Source organism: Mustela lutreola, chromosome 9 (assembly GCF_030435805.1).
Source record: "Mustela lutreola isolate mMusLut2 chromosome 9, mMusLut2.pri, whole genome shotgun sequence".
Taxonomy (NCBI): Eukaryota; Metazoa; Chordata; class Mammalia; order Carnivora; family Mustelidae; genus Mustela; species Mustela lutreola.
The window spans coordinates 91,301,041-91,327,909 of NC_081298.1; the positions used below are offsets into that span (position 1 = coordinate 91,301,041).

A 26,869-nucleotide genomic window follows, 5' to 3' on the forward strand; every position below is an offset into this window, starting at 1 on the left:
CAAGACGGTAGAAGAAACCCTAGTTATGGAAGCATGACATACATTTATATACCCTTTCTTGACACATCATCATCATTATTATTTAGGCAAAAAACATGCTCTAGTAGATATGTCATTGATCATAATATAACATTACTTTAGTTCCAGCAATTTACTCTTTAACAATCTTGATTTGCAAGATTTTATTTTTTTTTTTTTAAGATTTTATTTATTTGAGAGAGGGGGAGAGAGCAACATGAATGTACACACTATGCAAGCAGTGGGAGGGGCAGAAGCAGACCCCTCTGAGCCGGGAGCCCACATTGGGCTCCATCCCAGGATGCAGAATAGGTTGGAAGGTGGGAAACTTTTAGAGGATAAAGAATAAAGAACAAGGAAGAGAAAAATACAAAATATCTGATTAGTTGGGGCCACAGATTCAACCTTATTAGAGGTGAGAAAAAACAAGGAAATAAGTATACAACCCAGAGTTGGTATGGCATTTGGGGATCGGCAGACTAGATATATTATGTTTTTGGTCAAAGAGAGCATTTGTAGGGACATGAAAGTTATTTAAGTGTTGGTTTGCTAACATGGCCCCAGGCAGGAGCAACTCAATCTTGGGACTTGATTTTTTATTGCTACAGTGTTTATATATTACACATATAAGCCTACTGTATCAGAATGATAAAATGTTCTAATCTGGTTTGTTTAAAAACAAGGTTTTATGTAAATGCATGGTAGATTTTTCCTATAGCCACAGAAGAAAAATACTAAAGTCTCAGAAATCATAAAATAACCCACAAAAATCAGCCAGAAATTACTATATTTACAAAAGTAAAAAATATATGTATTCTGAAAGTAGAGCTGTGATAAGCCTGTTTTCCATGATGGTTGTTAACACATTTGGAAGGAAGATGAAGTTTATTGCTGAAACATTTTTGTTTGCTTTTTATCTTTGAAAATTTGCCTTCACAAAGCAGGGTAAGTATTATTATTCTCAAGTGAAACACTGAGTTGGTTTTTTGTTTTTTGTTTTCTGGTTTTACCTTCTAATCCCTTGAATGTATGCAACTCAGTTTCTCTTTTTGAAATATATAGTGATCGCAGCTGTGTACAATACACTAAATAATCTTAGTTTTATATACTATGTCAGCTACCTACATTTTTGTGATAGTGTATTTCCAAGTATTGCTGTCTATGGTCAAAGTTTTTATCATGATAGAGCAAATATGAAAACACCAAAGTACACATATATGGATAATATTTAATTATCAGCCATTCATTCCCATGAGTAAAACAGAAAAACAGATATGAATCACATATTAAATGCATACTATAGTAAAAACAAAGATTCCTAAAGCGGAATAAGAGGTTGATGTTTTAAAAAGATGTTTAATTATTAAATTTTATTCTTTTCTAGACTACAATTATTACTAAAATTTTCTGACATTATACTTCTTTAAACCTCACAAAATTAAATCAGCCTGAAAAATGGTAATATGAAAGAACTAGTTAATGTTGTCATTTTAAGTACTTTGCCCATTAGTAAATCTGATTTATTCTTTTTGTGCTCTACTCTATAGTCTGTCAGAAGAGGTGCTCAGTTTAAAGCATTTGATGAGCTTAATACTTGTCGGAAATAGAATATTAGATACTTAATGTCTGATATAACCCAGTGATTGCTATGTTTGCCTCTGACTCATTCACTTCCTCTAGTGTGTAATAGGATTTTATGCAGTGTATTACTCCTGTTCTTGTTTGTTAAATTAGGCACTAACTTTAGAATATATATATGCTAAAATGAATGGAATCCATCTGCAACCAGGTTAGTGTAAAAATGTGAAGTCAAACTCATAACGTTGCCTCAGATTTAAACACTTAAGGCAGGTATGTATTATGCAAATGAAAATGTTGGTGCCTTGATGTTTTTTGGAAGCCAATGACCTATTTTTTATTTTTTTATAATTGTGATACCTTCTAAGAGGGATGGCGTAAGGAAGTGTATTAGTTATCAACTGTAAGTGCTCTCACTGTCAGGAATCTGCAGCGTGATCTGTATAATTGAAGGAACACAGTGTTTTGCGACAAGCATAACTTGTTTTTTAAAAAGTGTATTCGATAGTAAGAAAATTCATTTTCTTTTGTTATTTGTTGATCCAAGTTTATAGCTATGATCTAAATTTTTTTGCTATTTCCTTATTTATTTATTCGTATTTTTTATTTAGAGAGCGAGTGCACAAGCATGTGCTCATGAGCAGGGTGGAAGTAGAAGGAGAAGGAGAGAGAGAATCTCAAACAGGCTCCACATCCAGGTTGGAGCCTGACATGGGGCTCAGTCTCAGGACCGTGAGATCATAACCTGAGCCAAAACTGAGAGTCAGTTGCACAGTCGATTGAGCCATCCAGGCGCCTCTCCTCTTTTATTTTTGAAAAGTATTCCAGCGTATTGCAGTGTTATCTTAATTGATCATATGTGCAGATGTACACTTCAGACCAGAGGATACTGATTTTTGGGAGCTGCATCATAAAAATTAGGAATGTGTGTTTAACATAAATCCATATTTTATTTGAGGCAAAATAAGTAGGTTTTTTTTAAAAAAAAATTTTTATTTATTTATTTGACAGAGATCACAAGTAGGCAGAGAGGCAGGCAGAGAGGGGGCAAGCAGGCTCCCTGCTGAGCAAAGAGCCTGATGTGGGGCTTGATCCCAGGACCCTGAGATCATGACCGGAGCTGAAGGCAGCAGCTTAACCCACTGAGCCACCCAGGTGCCCCAATAAGTAGGTTTTAATAGGAAACTAGTTGCCTGGTAGTTAAGATTCCCAGAATCAATCATGTGAGGCCAACAGTCTTTTTTTTTTTTTTTTTTAATTTTATTTTATTTATTTATTTATTTATTCATTCATTCATTCATTTATTTATCAGAGAGCGAGAACAAGAGAGTGAGGGAGCAGAAGCAGGGGAAGTGGCAGGCAGAGGGTGAAGCAGGCTCCCCGCTGAGCAAGGAGCCTGATGTGGGGCTCAGTCCCAGGATGAGGGGTCATGACCAGAGCCTAAGGTAGCCGCTTAACTGACTGAGCCACCCAAGTGTCCTAGTCATTTTATTTATGGTTACAAATAATCAAAGTTGTTAGAATTTTAATCCATTTTTATAGGATCCGCATATAGAGGAAGTGACCTATCATTGCCTGCCATGCTTGCAGTTCTTTAATCACATGTAAGAATATCATCGTTGAAGAAAGTATCTTAGACTACATACAAAGACTCAGCTATGCAGTTTTACTTAAGACTTGGCTATAATTTTTTTTAAACTACATTTAGAAATAGTAGTGACAACATCAACTATGTCTATGTAGCCTTGAAAAAATGTACTGGAATGTGTTTTGTGGTTTTGTTTTTCTTATTTCTTTATTTGAATATGCATCTGTTTTCATAATGAGAAATTTTATTTTTTTGTTATGTTTAGTGTTAATTGCATGTATATAAGAATTTTCAGAGTTCTTTTGGCATGGATAGTAAATGTAATGATGTTCATTTAACAGAGTGGCTACTTTCCATTATCTTATGCTGGCTTACTCTTTTATTATCTAATTAAGACTATATTAACTCTTCTTTTTCCTCTAAATTTTGAGACTTAGATATTTGATAACATAGGATTCATGTTTTTTGCTTTAGATTTTTTTTTTTTAATTTTTTATTTTTGATAAACATATATTTTTATCCCCAGGGGTACAGGTCTGTGAATCACCAGGTTTACACATTTCACAGCACTCACCAAATCACATACCCTCCCCAATGTCCATAATCCCACCCCCTTCTCCCAAACCCCCTGCCCCCGGCAACCCTCAGTTTGTTTTGTGAGATTAAGAGTCACTTATGGTTTGTCTCCCTCCCAATCCCATCTTGTTTCATTTATTCTTCTTCTACCCACTTAAGCCTCCATGTTGTATCACCACTTCCTCATATCAGGGAGATCATATGATAGTTGTCTTTCTCTGCTTGACTTATTTCGCTAAGCATGATACACTCTAGTTCCATCCACGTTGTTGCAAATGGCAAGATTTCATTTCTTTTGATGGCTGCATAGTATTCCATTGTGTATATATACCACATCTTATTGATCCATTCATCTGTTGATGGACATCTAGGTTCTTTCCATAGTTTGGCTATTGTGGACATTGCTGCTATAAACATTCGGGTGCATGTGCCCCTTTGGATCACTACATTTGTATCTTTAGGGTAAATACCCAATAGTGCAATTGCTGGGTCATAGGGCAGTTCTATTTTCAACATTTTGAGGAACCTCCATGCTGTTTTCCAGAGTGGCTGCACCAGCTTGCATTCCCACCAACAGTGTAGGAGGGTTCCCCTTTCTCCGCATCCTCGCCAGCATCTGTCATTTCCTGACTTGTTGATTTTAGCCATTCTGACTGGTGTGAGGTGATATCTCATTGTGGTTTTGATTTGTATTTCCCTGATGCCGAGTGATATGGAGCACTTTTTCATGTGTCTGTTCGCCATCTGGATGTCTTCTTTGCAGAAATGTCTGTTCATGTCCTCTGCCCATTTCTTGATTGGATTATTTATTCTTTGGGTGTTGAGTTTGCTAAGTTCTTTATAGATTCTGGACACTAGTCCTTTATCTGATATGTCGTTTGCAAATATCTTCTCCCATTCTGTCAGTTGTCTTTTGATTTTGTTAACTGTTTCCTTTGCTGTGCAAAAGCTTTTGATCTTGATGAAATCCCAGTAGTTCATTTTTTCCCTTGCTTCCCTTGCCTTTTGCGTTGTTCCTAGGAAGATGTTGCTGCGGCAGAGGTCGAAGAGGTTGCTGCCCGTGTTCTCCTCAAGGATTTTGATGGATTCCTTTCGTACATTGAAGTCCTTCATCCATTTTGAGTCTATTTTTGTGTGTGGTGTAAGGGAATGGTCCAATTTCATTTTTCTGCATGTGGCTGTCCAATTTTCCCAGCACCATTTATTGAAAAGGCTGTCTTTTTTCCATTGGACATTCTTTCCTGCTTTGTCGAAGATTAGTTGACCATAGATTTGAGGGTCTATTTCTGGGCTCTCTATTCTGTTCCATTGATCTATGTGTCTGTTTTTGTGCCAGTACCATGCTGTCTTGATGATGACAGCTTTGTAATAGAGCCTGAAGTCCGGAATTGTGATGCCACCAACGTTGGCTTTCTTTTTCAATATCCCTTTGGCTATTCGAGGTCTTTTCTGGTTCCATATAAATTTTAGCATTATTTGTTCCATTTCTTTGAAAAAGATGGATGGTACTTTGATAGGAATTGCATTAAATGTGTAGATTGCTTTAGGTAGCATAGACATTTTCACAATATTTATTCTTCCAATCCAGGAGCATGGAACATTTTTCCATTTCTTTGTGTCTTCCTCAATTTCTTTCATGAGTACTTTATAGTTTTCTGAGTATAGATTCTGTGTCTCTTTGGTTAGGTTTATTCCTAGGTATCTTATGGTTTTGGATGCAATTGTAAATGGGATTGACTCCTTAATATCTCTTTCTTCTGTCTTGCTGTTGGTGTAGAGAAATGCAACTGATTTCTGTGCATTGATTTTATATCCTGACACTTTACTGTATTCCTGTATAAGTTCTAGCAGTTTTGGAGTGGAGTCTTTTGGGTTTTCCACATATAGTATCATATCATCTGCGAAGAGTGATAATTTGACTTCTTCTTTGCCGATTTGGATGCCTTTAATTTCCTTTTGTTGTCTGATTGCTGAGGCTAGGACCTCTAGTACGATGTTGAATAGCAGTGGTGATAATGGACATCCCTGCCGTGTTCCTGACCTTAGCGGAAAAGCTTTCAGAGATAAGTGACACCATAAGACGAAACAACATTAGAATAATTGGGATTCTAGAAGAAGAAGAAAGTGAGAGGGGAGCAGAAGGTATACTGGAGAGAATTATTGGGGAGAATTTCCCCAATATGGCAAAGGGAATGAGCATCAAAATACAGGAGGTTCAGAGAATGCCCCTCAAAATCAATAAGAATAGGCCCACACCCCGTCACCTAATAGTAAAATTTACAAGTCTCAATGACAAAGAGAAAATCCTGAAAGCAGCCCGGGAAAAGAAGTCTGTAACATACAATGGTAAAAATATTAGATTGGCAGCTGACTTATCCACAGAGACCTGGCAGGCCAGAAAGAGCTGGCATGATATTTTCAGAGCACTAAACGAGAAAAACATGCAGCCAAGAATACTATATCTAGCTAGGCTATCATTGAAAATAGAAGGAGAGATTAAAAGCTTCCAGGACAAACAACAACTGAAAGAATTTGCAAATACCAAACCAGCTCTACAGGAAATATTGAAAGGGGTCCTCTAAGCAAAGAGAGAGCCTACAAGTGGTAGATCAGAAAGGAACAGAGACCATATACAGTAACAGTCACCTTACAGGCAATACAATGGCACTAAATTCATATCTCTCAATAGTTACCCTGAATGTTAATGGGCTAAATGCCCCTGTCAAAAGACACAGGGTATCAGAATGGATAAAAAAAACAAAACCCATCTATATGTTGCCTCCAAGAAACACATTTTAAGCCCGAAGACACCTCCAGATTTAAAGTGAGGGGGTGGAAAAGAATTTACCATGCTAATGGACATCAGAAGAAAGCAGGAGTGGCAATCCTTATATCAGATCAATTAGATTTTAAGCCAAAGACTATAATAAGAGATGAGGAAGGACACTATATCATACTCAAAGGGTCTGTCCAACAAGAAGATTTAACAATTTTAAATATCTATGCCCCCAATGTGGGAGCAGCCAACTATATAAACCAATTAATAACAAAATCAAAGAAACACATCAACAATAATACAATAATAGTAGGGGACTTTAACACTCCCCTCACTGAAATGGACAGGTCATCCAAGCAAAAGATCAGCAAGGAAATAAAGGCCTTAAACAACACACTGGACCAGATGGACATCACAGATATATTCAGAATATTTCATCCCAAAGCAACAGAATACACATTCTTCTCTAGTGCACATGGAACATTCTCCAGAATAGATCACATCCTCGGTCCTAAATCAGGACTCAACCGGTATCAAAAGATTGGGATCATTCCCTGCATATTTTCAGACCACAATGCTCTAAAGCTAGAACTCAACCACAAAAGGAAGTTTGGAAAGAACCCAAATACATGGAGACTAAACAGTATCCTTCTAAAGAATGAATGGGTCAACCGGGAAATTAAAGAAGAATTGAAAAAAATCATGGAAACAAATGATAATGAAAATACAACGGTTCAAAATCTGTGGGACACAACAAAGGCAGTCCTGAGAGGAAAATATATAGCGCTACAAGCCTTTCTCAAGAAACAAGAAAGGTCTCAGGTACACAACCTAACCCTACACCTAAAGGAGCTGGAGAAAGAACAAGAAAGAAACCCTAAGCCCAGCAGGAGAAGAGAAATCATAAAGATCAGAGCAGAAATCAATGAAATAGAAACCAAAAAAACAATAGAACAAATCAACGAAAGTAGGAGCTGGTTCTTTGAAAGAATTAATAAAATTGATAAACCCCTGGCCCGACTTATCAAAAAGAAAAGAGAAAGGACCCAAATAAATAAAATCATGAATGAAAGAGGAGAGATCACAACTAACACCAAAGAAATACAAACTATTATAAGAACATACTATGAGCAACTCTACGGCAATAAATTTGACAATCTGGAAGAAATGGATGCATTCCTAGAAACATATAAACTACCACAACTGAGCCAGGAAGAAATAGAAAGCCTGAACAGACCCATAACCAGTAAGGAGATTGAAACAGTCATTAAAAATCTCCAAACAAACAAAAGCCCAGGGCCAGACGGCTTCCCGGGGGAATTCTACCAAACATTTAAAGAAGAACTAATTCCTATTCTCCTGAAACTGTTCCAAAAAATAGAAATGGAAGGAAAACTTCCAAACTCATTTTATGAGGCCAGCATCACCTTGATCCCAAAACCAGACAAGGATCCCACCAAAAAAGAGAGCTATAGACCGATATCCTTGATGAACACAGATGCGAAAATACTCAACAAAATACTAGCCAATAGGATTCAACAGTACATTAAAAGGATTATTCACCACGACCAAGTGGGATTTATTCCAGGGCTGCAAGGTTGGTTCAACATCCGCAAATCAGTCAATGTGATACAACACATCAATAAAAGAAAGAACAAGAACCATATGATACTCTCAATAGATGCTGAAAAAGCATTTGACAAAGTACAACATCCCTTCCTGATCAAAACTCTTCAAAGTGTAGGGATAGAGGGCACATACCTCAATATCATCAAAGCCATCTATGAAAAACCCACCGCAAATATCATTCTCAATGGAGAAAAACTGAAAGCTTTTGCTTTAGATTTTAAAATAGATATCGACTTTCAAAAATGCAAGATAAATTATTTTGGAATGAAAACAAAAATATAGTATGATCACTTACTGAGCAAATACTGAGCATCCAGCAAGCCAGTAGTCACTATTTATAGGAGCTGATGTAAAATAGTACTTCAGGCTCATTTAAAATTGTGGGTTTAAGTTTTGGTATTAAGTTACAAAATCTTTGGAATTAAACAAAAATAAAAAGTATGAGTTCGTTCTTGTTATCATTGCCTAGTTAATCTTAAGGTAGGGCTTTATGGTGGAGAAACAGTGTCAGTAGCCCTGGGTTCTAGATAGTTGTACCAACTCTGTAGCATGACTTTGCTTGTCATTTGATTTTCCTGGGCTTCAATTCCTCATGAAAACATGGGAAACGCAGAGGTTGGATCATTTGTGTTCCAGGGTCCTATACTCAGTAATGGCAATGCCCAGAGCAGAGAGTGATTTATTCATTTCCATAAAGCCAGACCGGTCATATTCCTGGCCAATTCTTCCTTAGCCTTCTCTCCTGCCTCCTCTTCTTTTTCCCCACCTGTAATTAGCACCAAGCCACAGGGCTCGGTTTCCTGAATGAGGTCCTTCTCTATTTGTTCTTACTCCTGAGAGCATCTGATTCAATTAAATGGCTCCAGACTCATACACTTGGTTGTAAAATAGGTAGTTCAAACTTAATACATCTGAAACAGAACTCTGGATTATTATCATGAAAACAACTCTTTCCTAAGTGCTCTCCACCTGTGTAAATGACTTCACCGTTTCCAACAGTGTTTAGGCTCCAAACCTGGAAACAGCCTTCATTTTTCTCTTTTCTTCACGTCCCTCTTTCAGTCCATCAGCAGTTCTTGCCATTTCATCCTTGAAAATATATTAGGCACTGAGCACTTCTCTCTTCCCCACCTCTTATCATGTTAGTCATGATAAGAGGTTCTTAACTGCTTCTTAACTGTTACCCTTGTTTCTCCTCTTGCCCTCCAGTGGTTCATTTTCCATAAGCACCCAGAATAATTCTCTAAAATTAAGTTGTATCATGTTTTCTTAATCAAAATCTCCCAGTATTTTCCGACAAAGCTCTTTACTGTAGCTTGCAAGTTCTTCTCTGACTCCATGTTGTACTGTTTTCTTTCTCATTCATTCTCTTTGAGCTTTACAAATCTGTGTGTTTTTCCAAATACTCTAGCTTGTTTCCTACCTCAGGGACTTAGTGAATTTACAGACATTTTCCATTTCCTTTTCCTGGAGTGTTCTTCCTTCAGATATGTATTTATTCCAATACCAATATCATTAAAATCAGAATTTTTTTTGGAAAATGTATATTTTAAAATATAACAGCTCCTGGAACCCTGGTATGGTTATGGGTGTATAGTTTTATGTTTAGAAACCAAATATTGCCATTAATAATTAAGAGTAATTAAAAAAAAACTCAGAAAGGATTTTGAGGTCTGCTAAGTTACAGAAAATGCCATTTGCAAAAATGATGGATGTAAATCTTTTGTGAATGAACTCTGAGTATTTCCATTCATTAGGAAAAAGTCCTGGATGGAATTTGGCATTATCTTTGAAAGTTATCTCAAATACTCATGTGCCCTCACAGAGCTGCACAAAACTGCCACTTAGTCTTAACCCAGAGTTATATGAAAAAGACATTCTGCCTTGTTATAAAATGACTGATTTTTGAAAATGAAATATGCACAGCTGAGTGTTAGAAAATTTTCTGTAGGGATGCCTGGGTGGCTCAGTCAATTAAGCATTTGCCATGGGCTGGGGTCATGATCCCGACATCTTGGGATCAAGGCCCACATCAGGCTCCCTGCTCAGCTGGGAGTCTGCTTCTCCCTCTGCCTGCCTCTCCCCCGGCTTGCACTTGTGCTTTCTCTTTTACATGCTCTCTCTCTCTAACAAATAGGAAAATCTTTAAAAAAAAAAAAAAAAAGAAAATATTCCATGAATATATGAAGTATGATGAGGAAAATATCCTATCATAATAATATGTATTATTAAAAACAAAATTCAGCCATTTAGTATTAATTGGCAATACTTTTTCCCCATATTTTGTTATTTAATAGACTTTTGAATTTTTTGAATTTTTTCATTCCATATGCACTTTTTAATTGGCAGTTACTTTTACTGGCACATAGAATTTTCACACATTGTTGGCTGTCTTAAAGTAAAATTAATTTCTGTTTCTATAAAAATAGCTGACACGTGGAATATACTTAATTAGCCTATAAGTGTTTATACCTATTACTTCATTTAACCCTGCGAACAACCCTATGTGAGCTAGGCAGTATTATCCCTGCTTTACAGATGAGTAAATGGTAACTTGGTTTATAGGACTTTCATGAATCACACAACCAGTAAAAGGTCTAGTTTGAATTCATAATCAGCCCTTCTGATCCTGAAACCTGAACCCCTTCCATAGCAATGCCAGTGGTCCAAAGTTCAACCAGCCAAATGAGGACAGATCCAGAACACGGTGGCCATCTATCTCTTAAGCATTTGTGAAGGACTGTGTGTTCCTGTGTTCCATGCATGATTGATTGACTAGAGCTGAGTGTCTGGTGATGCTGACCAGTCAGTATCTCAGGAACCTGATTGCAGTGGAGTCTGCTTTATATGATTGTTACATTTTCATTGTTTCCTGGGGAAGTAATATGAATTGTTAATGGCAGGAAATTCTAACATGTTTTAGTCTTAGGTTTGCATAAAAAGATTCAGTGAGTACTTGGATTATTAACTTTGTAAGTGTGAATATAAAGCAGTTTCAGCACATTGACGTTCTTTCTGACCTAATGAGAATAGGCATTCTCTGGCAAATTTCCAGTAAAAAAAAAAACCACCTTTCAAAGGATAGGGTTCTGAAAACATTAGGATTCGTGGATTAGGATTACTATAAAAATGTTAAGTGTTAACATCAACTCAAAAACACTTATTGCCAGTCTCGAAATTACTACAAACTGCTTTTTGTGCTCCAACTAGTGAAAATTTTAAACCTCAGTATGTATTGACAATATTGACAATACAATATTGATAATATTCTGTCAAGTTCCTTTCAACACTTATTTTAAGAAACAATAGTAAAGTTAGCAAAAACAAGTTTCTTATTTTCCTATTAAATAGGAAAATATAAAATATTTCACGAATTTGGAAACATGTAAAAGCTTAATTAAAAAAAATTTTACCTTAAAAAAAATCTTTATTCTTGGTAGGTAAATTTGTTAAAACTACAGATGAATACCGCTTTGTGAAAGGTACTATAAAAAATATTAAAAGGTGCAAGAAAAACTCCGTGGCTTCTAGTGGCTCATTTGATAGATGATAGAGAACACACACACACACACACACACACACACACACTTGTGTTGAAAATTTAGATGACACTGTAAGAAGTTACCTAGTGAGGGGCACCTGGGTGGCTCCTTTGTTAAGCGTCTGCCTTTGGCTCAGGTCATGATCCCAGGATCCTGGGATCGAGCCCCGCATCAGGTTCTCTGCTCAGAGGGAAGCCTGCTTCTACCTCTCCCAATACCCCTATTTCTGTTCCCTCTTTCACTGTGTCTCTCTCTGTCAAATAAATAAATTAAGATCTTTTTAAAAAAATTATGTAGTGAGCATGCAATGGTAGATATGGGCCATGTGTTCTAGAGCTGTGTCCTAGTGATTATCAGAATTCCCTTCCTAGAGGAGGTATGATTTGAACTTGGGCAGTGTATAGTAGGAAGAACGTTCTTGGCAAAAACGCTGTGAGCAAGTACCTACTGATGGCAAAGAATCAAAAATACCCTCCTGGAGTAGAAATGAAGGCTTGGAACTGCAAATAAAGGTTGGGACTGGGATTATAAGACACCTTGAAGAAGGGCATAATATAAGAATTTAACATTCAGAATACTGATTTTTTTTTTTAACATTTAAATTGCTACATGAACAAGACATGTCTAAAACTTGTTTTTATTTTGAGTATGTGCTTTGGCATGTGATATATTATCTTTTCTTTTTGGCTCATTTTCCTATTAAAGTCCATTCTGAGAGTTATACTTATATGATTAGTGGTATTAATTAATTAACAAATTAATTAATTAACAAAGAAAATATACTTGGAAATACATCCTAAAGTTCTAAAGAGAAAACTTTTGGACTTGTCACAGAAGATATTTTTTCTTCATTTTCAAGCAAAAACTGTACTGATAATAATCCTTTTGTTTTATTTCAAGCAAAAACTGTACTGATAATAATCCTTTTGTTTGAAATTGGAAGTTTGGCCTCTAAATGTGGAAAAGTATCAAATCAACTAGTTTATTCTGGTTTCCTTTATGGTCTTCCGCTTATCTTTTTTTTTAAAAAGATTTATTCATTTGACAGATAGCACAAGCAGGGGGAGCAGTAGGGAGATGGAGAAACAGACTCCTCTGCAATCAGGGAGCCTGATGTGGGGCTTGATCCCAGAACCCTGGGATCATGACCTGAGCCAAAGGCAGACACTTAACCAACTGAGGCGCCAAGGTGCCGCTATGCTTGTCTTGTAATGAAAACAGCAAGTTCTTCTAGGAAAGGATGGAAACTATTATCAGAGCCTCTAAGAAACATTCCACCCTTCTAAGGCAGATGAGAATCTGTCCATAGAGCTGAAAATCTTCCTTTTCTGGGTACAAAATTTCAAAATAGCTTTTCTGCACTTCTGTTTGGGAATATACAAATGCAAAACTTTTTTCCTCATCTTTTTTTCTGAAGTGATTTGCTTTTTCTTAGGCAGTATGTGAGATGATATTATATAGGCAGGGTTTTGCCCTTGCAAACCCCTGTGGCTGTTTCAAGATAATGGAGAAGCGGGAACTATCTTCCGCAACCGGAAGGTTGAATCAGTACCCAGGACCCCAGCCTGTTTGCCTTTAAAAACAGTAATTCTCACTTTCAGTCTCTGTGGTGGTGACAGCTGTTATCAGCAGTCTTTTAACTAGTATTTGGTGCATAAACTGTACTTGAGTCTCTCAAACTCTTTGGTTCCATTTCTGTATCTTTTTTTTTTTTTTTAAATTTGAGTGTAGTTGACATACATGTTACATGAGTTTCAGGTGTACAACACAGTGCAACAAGTTTATATATTATGCTCTGCTGACCACAGGGGTAGCTACCATCTGTCACCATACAAGTTATTACAGTATCATTGACTATATTCCTTATGTTGTGCCTTTTATTCCCCTGACTTACTCATTCCATAACTGGAAGCCTCTTTCTCTCACTCTCCTTCACCCATTTTCCCCATCCTCCTTCCTCCGCCCTTCTGGCAACCATCAGTTTGTTCTCTGCATTTATAGGTCTGATTCTGTTTTTGTTTGTTTGTTTATTCACTTGGGTTTTTTCGGATTCCACGTATGAGTGAAATCATATGGTATTTGTCTTTCTCAGTCTGACTTATTTCATTTAGCATAATATCCTCTAGGGCTATCCATGTTGTTGCAAACGGCATAATCTCATCCTTTTTTAATGGGTCTATGATATTACACACACACACACGCACGCGCACACACACCACACATCTTCCGTATCAGTTTTTCTATCGATAGACCCTTGGGTTCCTTCCATATCTTGGCAATTATAAATAATGCTACAGTAAACATTGGGGTGCATATATTCTTTCAAAATAGTGTTTCTTTCTTTGGGTAAATATCATATGGTATTTCTGTTTTTAATTTTTGAGGAACCTCCATGCTGTTTTCTGCAGTAGCTACACCAATTCACATTTCTACCAGTAGTGCACATGAGTTCCTTTTTCTTCAAATCTTCACCAACACTTGTTATTTGTTGTGTTCTTGATTTTAGCCATTCTGACAGGTGTAAGGTGACATCTCATTGTGGATTTGATTTGCAGTTCCTTGATTAGTGATGGTGAGCATCTTTTCATGTGTCTGGTGGCTATTTATAGGTCTTCTTTGGAAAAATTCTGTTCAGGTCCTCTGTACTATTTCTATACTTATTTCTAAAGACAGACATTCACTTACTTGAGACTTTCTAAAAGCACCTTTTGAAAGAGGCTGTAGTAGCAAACAGTTAAGACTATATTTAACTGTTCAATAAATTTCTTCTTAATTATTAAGAGCAAAGTGGGAAAAGTTGAGACTGCTTGGGACCTGAAAAATATATGTATTAAAATGGAAAAAAACAGTTTCAAATATCAGAAGACTATAAATAGTAATAATAATAACAATTGGACATCTATATAGAATTATTAACACTTGAAGAATCTCAACAGAGGTATACGAAATTTCAGTGTATTAATCTTGCTACTTTTCAGTAGTTTGCCTTTTTTTTTTTTTTTTTTCAAAACAAAAAGCTTCCAGTGTATTTAATTTTATCATACTCACACAAAAAGATCTTGTAAAAGGTTACCAAAAATACTCCCAAATGACCAACAATCTTGTTCCAGGTTATTGATATTTATGTCCCTCTCCCTTATGTTTCTGCTCCTCCTCCTCTGACATCCAGCATTAATTGCATTTTCATAGACTGCATTCAACAAGTCAGTGAGCTGTGCTGGTGTGTTCAGTCTTCCCACACAGATCATCCCTGCAGCTTTGTTCATGTGCAGCTCTCTTGGCCACGTTGAAGTTGTCCAGTTTCTTTCTCTCAACTTCAAAGAGTCTTTTCCATTAAAAGGTCAGATTTCGGTTAATTATCCCAAATACACAATCTTTTCTAGAATCTTTTTTCCACTTTTCAAAACTGTTGAGTTATGACCCTAATTAACTGTGTGGTTGCAATCTTGTAGTGTGTTAATGCTCACAGATGAAAAGTGATTCCAAGAAAGAAGAGATACTAGCAGTAAAAAACATCCCTGACACCTGACAGAGTCTGACATGTAATTAGTGCCCCATGACTATTTATTGAACCAATGGTGGATGTGTCAATGGCTAACATTCATTACTTACAACCTATCATGCCCTTAGACTAAGGACTTTCTCTGTATTCTCCATGAATCCTCACAACAGCTTTGTATGAGCTGTGTACCTTAGCACATGCCTATTGTCACTGTACCCCAGCTCTCCTGTGTGAATCCCCTAAGAGAGGTACCCATCAAGTGGGTCATGATCTGTTTGGATTTTTGCTGCCTGGACAGTTTTGTATTATCTGGAGAATGTCTTATATATATATATAGCGTATCCCAACATTCATTTAACTAATAAAATAATAGAAAGATCATAGGTACATGTAATAAAAAATAGATACCCAAACAGTAGTTTCTGTTTGACTTTGGAGTATGTCATATACATTTCTCAATGCAAATTGCCTTTTCTGTTTTCTCATAACAATTGGGGATCTTTAGAGACATGACTTAGATGCTTTTGTCTTTGGATTCAAGAAGACCATAAAAGTATCCTTTTAGAGATTACAAACACATATACACACATATTTGATATTTCATTTTCTATGTTTTATACATGATTATACATTGCATTTTTATGTATGTGATATATGGCATTGACATTTTAGAAATAGAATATGTTACATTTTGGGAATATGACATCTTATTCTTCATCTCATACTATTTTTCTCCAGTTAGTCATGAGGGAAAAACTTTTGTCTGGTTCACCAGGATATCTTTGCATCTAGAAATATGCCTGGCATGTAATAAGCACTTAATGTTGTAATTAAAAAGCAAATGCTTTGGGGGTACCTGGGTGGCGCAGTCAGTTAAGCATCTACCTTCGGCTCAGGTCATTATCCAGGGGTCCTGGGATCAAGCCCCATGTCGAGCTCCCTGCCAGGGGGAGACTCTGCTTCTTCTACTGCCTCTGCCTCTCCCCCAGCTTGTGCTCTCTCTCTCAAATAAATAAATCCTTAAAGAAAAAAAAAATGGTTTTGTACAGCTTAGTGACTATAATTAACAACGAAAAAAGCAAATGCTTTTCAGTAAGAAGCTTATTGGGGCCTAATTTTATTTGTAGGTTAGTGAGTGTTCTGGTTTATTTTGTTGTTGTTGTTTTTGTTCTACTTTAATTAAATATTCTTACTAATTTTTAGTGATTGGAAATCTAGATCTTATTTTTGTTTTCTCCTTTTTTAGGAAGAATCCCCAGCACAAGATAGAATACAGACATAGTGCAGTTCCAGGTAAGTAATTTTACCTCAGGTAACAAGATGAAATCTTCAAATGATTCTCTTGTTAAACCTAGATTCAATTTCTAGTTATGTGAATTTTTGTTTAATGTCTGCTTCTATGGATTTGCTGATTTTAATGGTTTTTCTTAGATTTAAAAAAAGTGATAGGGGTGCTTGGGTGGCTCAGGTAACTGCTTTTAGCTCAGGTTATGATCCTGGAGTCCTGGCATTGGGTCCCACATCTGGCTCCCTGCTCAGCCGGGAGTCTGCTTCTCCTTCTCATGTGCTCTCTCTCTCTCTCTCTCAAATAAATAGATAAAATTTTTTTAAAGTGGTAAATTTTTTGTATACCAGATGTTTTCTATAATCGTTGTACAACAATATATATTTATCATTGTATCTTTTAGAATTATTTTGTTGGCTAGTATCTGAAAACAAAATCTCAAACTATCCTCAGTGATAATGAGAACTTACTTATTTAAGTGAAAAAATAGAATAAGTGTGGATGGATTTAGACATTTACTGCTTTGGCTCATTAGTAATGTCAGTAATGTCACCGATGACCCAATTTCCTTTCATCATTCTGTCTTTAAAGGGGTCATTATCATCCTAAGACCGGCTCCTCCCCACCACAAAGGGACTAGATGCATCCTTATTCAGCACCCAGGTTTACATCTCAAGAGAGAGAGTGAACAACTTCAGTTCTCACTATTCCTAGGAAGAATCATGAAATTTACTTTTTTTTTTATTGATTTAGATCATATTGTTACTCTTGAATGAATCACTAGGACGACTGATGAGTTTGAACTACCCCTGGAATTAGGATAGGTCACTTTCTTCAACCACAGGGATCCCTGATAGAAACTAAAGTTTTGGAGGAAAGAGAGGCAGGGAGTACAGATACCAGGGAAGCATCCATCAAATGTCCTTCAGTCTTAGGTGCAGGCATCTGTCCTACCTTCTCTTTCCCCTGTTCCAGACTTGAATACTTTTTAACTTTAACAAATTCTGGCTTCTTCGTATCGTTCATATAATGCAGAGGCCATTTTGGCACACAATATTTCTACCCACAGAATGAGAGAAGAAAATGCATATTCTGCAGGCTATTAGCACATGCACATGTGTGTACATAAACACAGCCCCTTTGTAACCAAGTGACAGAAGTAAAGAATTTCACCATTAAAGAATTCCATTTAAAATTTCTCACTGAAACACATTTTCGTACTTTAGTACTTCAGACACAGCTCATTTTATCAGAGCTCATAGGTTATAGAGGTTACACGTCACGTGTTATACATTTTTTTACTGGGGCTGTATCCAATGATGTAGCATTTCTGGGGGTTAAATAAACTTTCTTACCAGCAGTCATGTAATGTTTGCTGATTAAAGCATATTTTATTAGCAAGATTTAACACTGTCTCATGAAAATGCATTTGACACATCTGTATCTTTATAAAAATAAGAACCAATTTCCTAAAAACTATCAATGCACATCAGGTTCAATAGTTTAATCTGAGCTTTCTTTGAAAAGCCTCTTGAATTATCATTAGGGAATCTTCTGATGGAAGAACATTTTTATAGCAACTAACTTTCTTTTAGAAAGGCTTTTTATCTCATTGGAAAGCCAGTTTTTATAAATGTAGGTATTTTTAAGCAACATTTAATTTTTTTTAAAAAAGATTTTGTCAGCGAGAGAGATAGAGACAGAGAGAGAACACAAGCTGGAGAGGAGAGGCAGAGAGAGTGGGAGAAGCAGACCCCTCACTGAGCAGGGAGCCCAATGTGGGCCTCGATCCCAGGACCCCAGGATCATGACCTAAGCCCATAGCAGATGCTTAACCTCCTTAGCCACCCAGGCATTCCAAAATTTAATTTTATATTTTTAATCTACTTTCAAGGCCAAATTGTTGAAACACTCTTCCTACTCTAAGACTTATAAATTAAGGTGTCTGGAGTATTTCTAATCTTAAATATTGGGGTCTCATTATATTTCTTAATTTAGAGTTATCTAACAGTGAATTCTAACATCCTAGTTTTTCTCATCTCCTGAATCCTTAAAGTTTAACATCACCCAAGATCTTAATCTCATTTATATAGATTCATTATATACTTATTGATTCATTTATTATGTCTTCCAAACAAGCAGAGTTAACAGAGATCCATGAGAACTAGCTCTGGCTGTATATATTCTTGTGGCAAAGACGGTCTAAAGTCTCTGAGGAAAGGGAAGAAGCACTTTCTGCTGGGTCTTATCACGGTAGACCTTGATGTGGAATCTAGGCTAAGTTGGTATTTAAGGTGCTTAGATTTGAATCACCTGTGTTTCTTAGCTTTGTGGTCAGTAGATAGAAGATATCCCAGACAAAGTGAGGAATAGATCAGTGAAAGACACCAAGGAGGAAGATGGTAAGTGGTGTGTGGGGTTAGCAAGTGAATCAGTTTAACTAACATGGAGAGTGTCTGTAGTTAACTGTGGATGATACTAAAAGGTTGTATTGAGGCCAGATTACAGAAGCCCTTGAAAACTATACTGAAGATACAGGTGCTTTGGCTTGGAATGGGGAGGCAGTATTTTATCCAAATCAAGTTGGTGACAATGAACAGTCAGAGTTAGAGTGGGGGAAGATTTCTGGATGTTAAGCAGTTGAATAAAGGGCCAGAGCTTGGTTGGCCACCCTGAGAATGGAAAGATAGAATTAGATTCAAGTGAGATTTTGAAAGAAATATCAGATTTGCAAACTAATTGGTTTGGGGCCTGGGGTGACATAAAGGAAATAATGATGACTCGGAATTATAATACAATTTATAAGGAGACTAGGGATGACATTTACATATCATAGAGATCAGGAGGAAGAGACAGGTAGCTGTTGCTTTAATTTAAACATGTTGAATTTGAGGTGGGGTATCATAACTACGCAATGAAACAATAAAATTTAAGATGGTACCAATGTTAAAATAACTGCATTAAACTCTTAATATTTAACTTCTGATTGTAGCACTCCTAAAACATTTCTGTCTACAGAGTTCTTCCACACATGTAACAATTTATGTAGGTGGTTTTTTTTTTTGTAGGTTTGACTGCAGTCATCTATTAAGCTTCTTATACATCTAATTGATTTAAAATTTCACTAACTTTCCACACTTCTTCTTAGAGTACTCTGGTTTTGGCACAAAATACTGAATGCAAGAGCAATCAGTGCCAGGAAAATTTTATTTTATACTTTCTTAGCTACCTTATCTTGTTGACACATTAAAAAAATTATTATCAGCATTTTATTATTTGATTATTGGAGTCATTCTGGCTTTTGTTATTATGTGATATGCATTATTCTAGGCTATTGGTACCACCCATGGCTGAAAATTTAAAATGTTCTACTGATAACTATTTTAATTTATCTCTGGTTCTGCAATGGTATGCACACATTTGTTTATATATACTTTCCTTCCAGAAGTAGAACCCAAAAGTTCTAGAAAGCTATTATGGAAATTAATGGAACTTAAATGAGATTCTATAAACTGATGCTTAGTGTAGGGAAAGCAGAGAGATTTGGGGTTACAAAAAAGGCTAGTGCAGTGGAATTTAAAAAGAGGAATAAACTTCATGTATAATAAAGTAGACCGGAATATACAAGCTGCTTTTCCAAGGCTAAAATATGAATACCCAACCAGTAGCTTGGTACATGAGAAAGATGAGTCTTTAGTAGTAAAATGAAGTATTTGAAAAAGTGTTTTCTTGTAGTATATAGTAGATTTTCATCTTTAGACTATTGAGCTAAAATTTGTTTTTACTTAATGAGAATTAATATCCTAATTAGTCCTCAGATTTACTGGTAAAGAAAGGACAATAAAATCTGAAGAATTATTGATGTTAAGCTATAAATCTGTTATGAGGCATCTCTTAGATGTCATCTAAGATGACAGTCTTAGATCCCAACACCAGAAATCTATTTGGAAAAATCAGCAATTTGGAACGATTTTTTTCTCTCTGTAAATCCAGCATTTCTTCCAATATGCATTTGACACAGTGTACTCTTCACTAGCTCTTCAGACTGATGTTCTTAGGGTAAAAACTGACAGTGAAATTTTAACTGTAAAGAAAAGTTTAGACACAAATTTAGAAATTGTCATTCTGATGTGACACATCCTTCTACATGAGCAGAAATTAAGAAATTACCACAGCCTAATATCAAATAGTTAATCCGTTGTTGCTTTAAAGATGTTAAGAGTCTGTTACTTTTCTAAAGGTGGTTCTTTTCCATCATAGAAATGTAGCATTACACATCAGTTCTTCAAAATAAGTGCCCGCCTGTTTCTCCTGTGCTGCTTCATGCAGTCAGGCTGTCATCCCTGTGTTTCATATGACTACACTGATTTGTAGAGAAAATGATGATTCCTACTTTGGACTTAAAATTATAACTTGGGAGTCAGAAAAGATTTTTGAAGTAATTTAATCAACATCCTTTGACTCATAGATAAAAAAACATAAATTCCATTAAGCCATTAAGTTAAGTGACTTGTGCATTGTTTATGGGCTTGTTTATGACATAGATCTTTGGGTTTCTACTCCCCAGTCTATCTTCTCTCTTAAGCCACTGCTGCTATTTAGAGACTTTTTGTTGGATGAGGGGGATGGACAATCACATAAAAATAGCAAGAAACTTCTAGGTGAAGATAGAAAAAAAATTGTTTTATCTGAGCTTACCTTGATTCAGAAGAAACAAGTGCAGTTCTGATTTCTTAGACACACTCAGGAATTATATTTCAGGGGCACCTGGATGGCATAGTTGGTTAAGCACCAGACTCTTGATTTCGGCTCAGATCATGATTTCAGGCTTCTCCTTGGCTCCGTGCTGGGCATTAAGCCTGCTTAAGATTCTCTCTCTCTCCCTCCAGCCCTCTCCCCACCCCCACATACTCTCTCTCCCTCTAAAAAAAAAAAATCATATTTCAAATCAGCTAGCTATTATATAGGAAAATGTTATGTGTAGGCACTTATTTTTTTTAAATGCAATTATATTATTCTGTGGAAATCTACAAAAAAACTATAAAATTATGTTTTGTTATTGAGTTAAAAAATTAAACAACTCCTGCTATGTCTTCTGTTAATATTTTTGCACTTTAATAAGCCTTTCACCAATTTACAGTATCTGTACAATACTGAAGTCTTGGCTTGGGATGGTCTGTGATGGGATTCCTCGAGTGTTGCCTGGTTCTTTTACCAGCCAACTTCCTTGTATGAGCTTTCTTTGAAGTTTTTATCTAGCAAAAAAGTGCTACTAGCAAGGTTTATGTGAACTTTTCTAGTTTTATCACTTCAAATCCAGATACCCAGCTACCATACCGTATGTTTCAGTGTGCCCAGTTGGAAAATACATGCATGGGTTTTGGGTTGATTTTTTTTCTCCTTGCTTTCAATGCTCTTCATATTCCTTTTGCATAAAAGCTTAATTGTGTGCTAAGGACAGGCATTTTATTCCTACGTTAGGTGTTAGCCATATTTAGTTCAGAGCCCTGCTTCCTGAGTTTATTCCTGTGATTCAGGAAATCATGTAATAATTCATGTCACCAAGTATGCTTATTCAAAGCATTTTCCAAGAAAGTCAAGTCTCACTGTCTGCGTAGCCCAGTTACACTGAAAGGCAGAAACTATTATTTTTCTAAAAACACCTTCAGCAAAAAAAAAAAAAGGTAAACTCCCATCTAGATGGCATTTACATTGTAGAATACTTAAGGCCACTAACTGAATTTGCTAAAGAGGATCCATTGTAATTGATTCCAGAAAGATAATCACATGTCAGCATTTACTACCCTGTTAGGAAGTGTCCACATGGCATGGCCCTGCTAACACAGGACAGAGAGCTGACTTCGCCTTTGTCATGAGTTGGCTCTTCAGGTGCTTTTACTTAAAGCACAAAATACCTGTTCATGTGAAGTAGAGTGGATGAAATTTGCTACCAGCTGCATGGAGTTCTATTATGGATGGGTTTTTTTAGATTCTGAACCTTCTATTTAAAAGAGCCACCTGGGTGGCTCTGTCAGTAAAGTGTCTGCCTTTGGCTCAGGTCATGATTCCAGAGTCCTAGGATCGAGCCCCACATCAGCTCCTTGCTCAGCAGGGAGCGTGCTTCTTCCTTTGCCTCTGCCTGCGGCTCCCTCTCCTTGTGCTCTCTGTCCCGCAAGCTGTGTCAAATAAACAAAATCTTAAAAATATAAATAAAAAATAAAAGAATCATATGGTGTGATATTTATATCAATGAAGATTGGATAGATATAAATAATTTTTTGAGAAAATAAATAACATGACCTTATTGCTCAAGAAATGAGCCTTCCCAGTAAACTGCTGAAGATTTCCAAGGTTCATTGAAGCTTAAAGCCCCTACAATTAGCAGGATTTAGATAATAGTCTTTAATGTAACTCATTATATTGACAGGCTAGTGATTAAAAGTGTAGGTTATAATAAGAAGGGTTTCTGTAAAACTAAAGGTATTCAGCAGTTGATTTGCAAATTGTTCATTTGTTCATCCAGTCATATATTTAACAAATATTTATATTAAGTGTCTTCTGTGTAAGAGGCGTTGTTGTAGGAGCTGAGGATACAGTAGAGACAAAGCCTTGCCCTTGTAGAATTTTACAAAGGTGGACAGTATGCATGTAAACAACTATGTGATGTCATATAGTGAAACTGCTGAGAAGAAAAAGTATGTAAGAGAACAGAATGGCAAGGGTGTGTTGGGGGGGAGGGACAGGTGCCATCTCAGATAGGATGGTGAAAGGATTCTGATAGTTTGACATGAGAGCAGAGGCTTGAAGGAGAGAGCTAGACAGGTGATCATCTAAGGGCAGACTTTGCCAGGCAAGGGAAATGGTGACTCCAAAGGCACTGGAGATGATCCTGCTCGTCCTATTCAAGGTGTGGTAGAAAAAGGGTAGAATTGAAACAAAGAGTAAGGAAGGAGTGGCGGATGAGTTCAGAAAATCTAGTTGTGTAGGCTCTTAGAGGCCAGCACCTGCAAGTCAGAACTTCAGATTTAATTCAGAGTGAGGTAGGAAGCTATTAGAAGCTATCTAGCTTCTCTGTAGAGAATAGATAAGAGTTGAAGCAAGAAACCAGTTAGGTAAACATTGGAATTGACTGAGAAAAGAAGATGATGGTGTGGAGAACCAGACAATGGAGTAGATAGAGTGAGAAGGGGCAGTTTTTTGATGGCAGAGTCAATAGGATTCTCTTGACATATTGGGTATTGGGTTTTCAGTGGAGGATATTCAAGGGTGACTCCAAGGTTTCTTGGAAGGCTGGAGAAGTCACAGACTCAAGACTGATAAGAAAATGACTAGATTTGGGTGAAGCACCTCAAGAGCTGTGTTCAGGGAATATGATGTTTCAAGATGCCTGTTCCTTATGCAAGTAGAGAGAATCCATAGACGGTGAGATAAAGGAGAGTGGAATTCAGGTGGTAGTCAAGGCTTGGAATATACATTTCGGAATATAAGATATAAGACTGGAGTGTGTTAGAGACTAGAGGTCCCAGCCAGAAACTCAAACACTCCCAAAATTTAGAGGTTGGGAAGACGAGCAAGAGCCAGCCAATGCTTGAGAAGGAATAGCCAAATAAAGCAGGAGGAGAACCTGAAGTTGTTTCAGCATTATATGTGTTTTTCTTGTGAATCTGCTAGGGTAATTTCTGAATCTGAAAGGAGACGGGTGTTACTGAGATGTCACATACTTATAAGAGAGAACTTCCAAAGCAGAATGGCCAAGAACAAAGCTGTGGACAGTCCTTCCTCTTCCCTCCTTTGCCATCTGCAGACTACCCTTGAGATGTGTTTTCAGTGTTTCCCATCACCAAAGTTTTATGGGAAGCTGAGATTAGCTAGACATAAAACATAACCTCAGGATGCTTATAGGAGATAAGAAATGTTTACAAATAAATAGAGTTACAGATTTCCCTTAAGGCACTCCGTTGCTTTTATGCTAATGAGAATCATGCAAATCATTGTTTAGCCTTTTTAGCCTTGGCTACCAAGAGACTGGGGAGAAAGCTGACGCTCAATTTATAATAAGTATGTTAAAAATGAAACATTCGGGTTTTTATGTTCTTAATGTCTACTTTTATTTGTATTTTTTTAATGACCTCATTATAATCTGTCTCAGATCCTCTCTGGAAATGAATGGAGATATCAAGAAGAATGTAAATGGGCTGTGAGAGTTAAGAGGACAGATAAATTATCTTTTTTTTTTTGTCATCCTCATTTCTTCCTCCTCAAATTTAAGTTTCTTTTAAGTTACATCTGTCTGTTGCATATGAACATTTTAAGAAGTTAAGTAGAGCATATACAGAAGTACAAACAGTGATTTTTTTTTTTTTAACCCATACGTGTGGTGTTGGTCACAGGTATTGTCCCCTGCCATTCAGAGATTTCCAGATAGAATCTTCCTACTTGTTTCTTAAATGTTCCCCATCATCCTGGAGTTTCTTGCTGCTCATTTGAAAACATGCTTGTTGCTTGTCATGGAAAGAAAATAAAACAGAGTGGGCTTAGGGAAGAAGTGGAATTAGGATGAGAATTGTAGTGTTATAATTCTAGTTTTATAATATTACTTAAAAATTTATAAATTCTATGATATTATTTAGAAATCTGTAAATTCTAATGGCTGTTCTCATAGCAATCCTGATATCTTCAGTAGTCACAGTCCCTGAAACAAGCTAAGATCTATTAAACCACACTTGCTGAAGTGTAGAGACTCATGTTTTCTCATTTGATCACAAACGTGGTGTGTTAATCAGATTGTGCTAGCTGTCCTGTGATCACAGACTGTCCCCAGATTTCAGTGCCTCGTGACAATAAGTAGGTGTTTTTCTCCTTCGTGTTATGGCTGCGTGTTAGCTGTGGCCTTGTCCAATGTGTGTTCTCATCCTGGAATCCAGGCTGAAGGATCAGCCTGAGCTGGGACATGAGGGAGATGGTGGCAGAGGGAAAACGATGGCCGTAGAACCCCAGAAAGGCACTTACGGCTTCCCCTTGGAAGTGGCACAAACTGTTTCCACCCACTTTCCTTTGACCAAGTGTGATGTCATTGGGGCTGATTAAATATAATCATATCACAGGGAGGGACAATAAGTAACTGGAGTAAGAGTATATTCAACCACCCCGAGGGTAGGGTAGGATGAATATGATTATGGTATTATTAAGGAACTGTGACTGTGATTCTCACAGGACATTTTAGTTTCAGGAGCCTCATGGTAGGAAAAGTTAGAATTCTAACAAAGTAATTTTAGCCCCCTTTCTAGAAACTTGTGGTGCTTAGTGCTGTCTTAAGTAAAAGTAATTCTTCTCATTAGAGAAAGACACTTTACAGCTGGCTATCTCTGCTCCCAGGTTTGAGTGGTGGTTAATATGTTGTGTGCCAATCTTTTTTTTTTCCCAGTGAGAAGCGTAGCAGATGAAGACCGTGATAATGTTGGGCAACCCAATGAGTATGACCTCAATGACAGCTTTCTCGATGATGAGGAAGAAGAATATGAGCCGACAGATGAAGATTCTGACTGGGAACCAGGACAGGAAGACCAAGAGAAGGAGGATGTGGAAGAGCTTTTGAAGGAAGCAAAAAAGTTTATGAAAAGGAGAAAGTAACTTTTTTCTGCAGTAATATATGGCTCACATTTATTCTTTATGGAAAAAATTCGGTACTAACGAGGCACTTATATGATAATTGGTTTTTCTTCTTTTTATAGTTGTGACTTTGCTATTGACTCTTTGCAGATGAAACATTGACATGCCAGCCCTTGATGCAGTAGATGGAATTTGTTTTGTTGTCTTGCTTTTTCTCTCCTATTTAAAGCATCTGGAAATAGGAAGCAGACAGAGAGATAAAGAGAAATAATTGATACTTTTCATGTACTTTGTGTTGGGAATAAAAAGTAAAAGCCATAGGTTGCACAAAACTTTGGCCTTGTTTCTTTTTTCCAAAGATTCTATCTTTCTTGAACACTAGGCAAGCAGAACCAGGCTGATGACATCATGGGTAGGAGAGCATGCCTCTTTTATTATTGAAGTCATTCTTTAAGCAGAACCAGGCTTTAGAAAGTGACAGCCATCATATAATGGCTATGATTTTTTCTAGTACCCTGGATATGAACTTTACAATTTCATTTACTACTTTTGTTCTTTGAAACTTGGGGAAATGAGTATCAAATGGATACTGAAAATATATTCAGCTAGACTATAGAAATGTTCACCCTGCAGGGAATGTTATTTTGTGCTCCACATCTGTAATTTACTCTATGTCCGAATTTAAAAGTAGAAAAATCCAAATGACTTGACAGTGTATAGACTCAGACTATTTTTTCAGACTTTTCAGACTAAAGTCTTGCATGGT

The 26,869-nt window shown here is 36.7% G+C and overlaps 1 protein-coding gene across 1 annotated transcript in view; it reads left to right on the plus strand.

Annotated features, from left to right (window-relative positions):
- APLF (aprataxin and PNKP like factor) overlaps positions 1 to 26,435 on the plus strand; it is an 81,835-nt gene extending 55,400 nt beyond the window's left edge. Inside the window, exons 9-10 of the mRNA XM_059187854.1 lie at positions 16,456 to 16,502; positions 25,919 to 26,435. Of these exons, the coding sequence (XP_059043837.1) occupies positions 16,456 to 16,502; positions 25,919 to 26,124 (253 nt within the window). The 3' untranslated portion in view covers positions 26,125 to 26,435. The remainder of the gene's footprint in view (positions 1 to 16,455; positions 16,503 to 25,918) is intronic.
- The last annotated feature ends 434 nt before the right edge of the window (positions 26,436 to 26,869 follow it).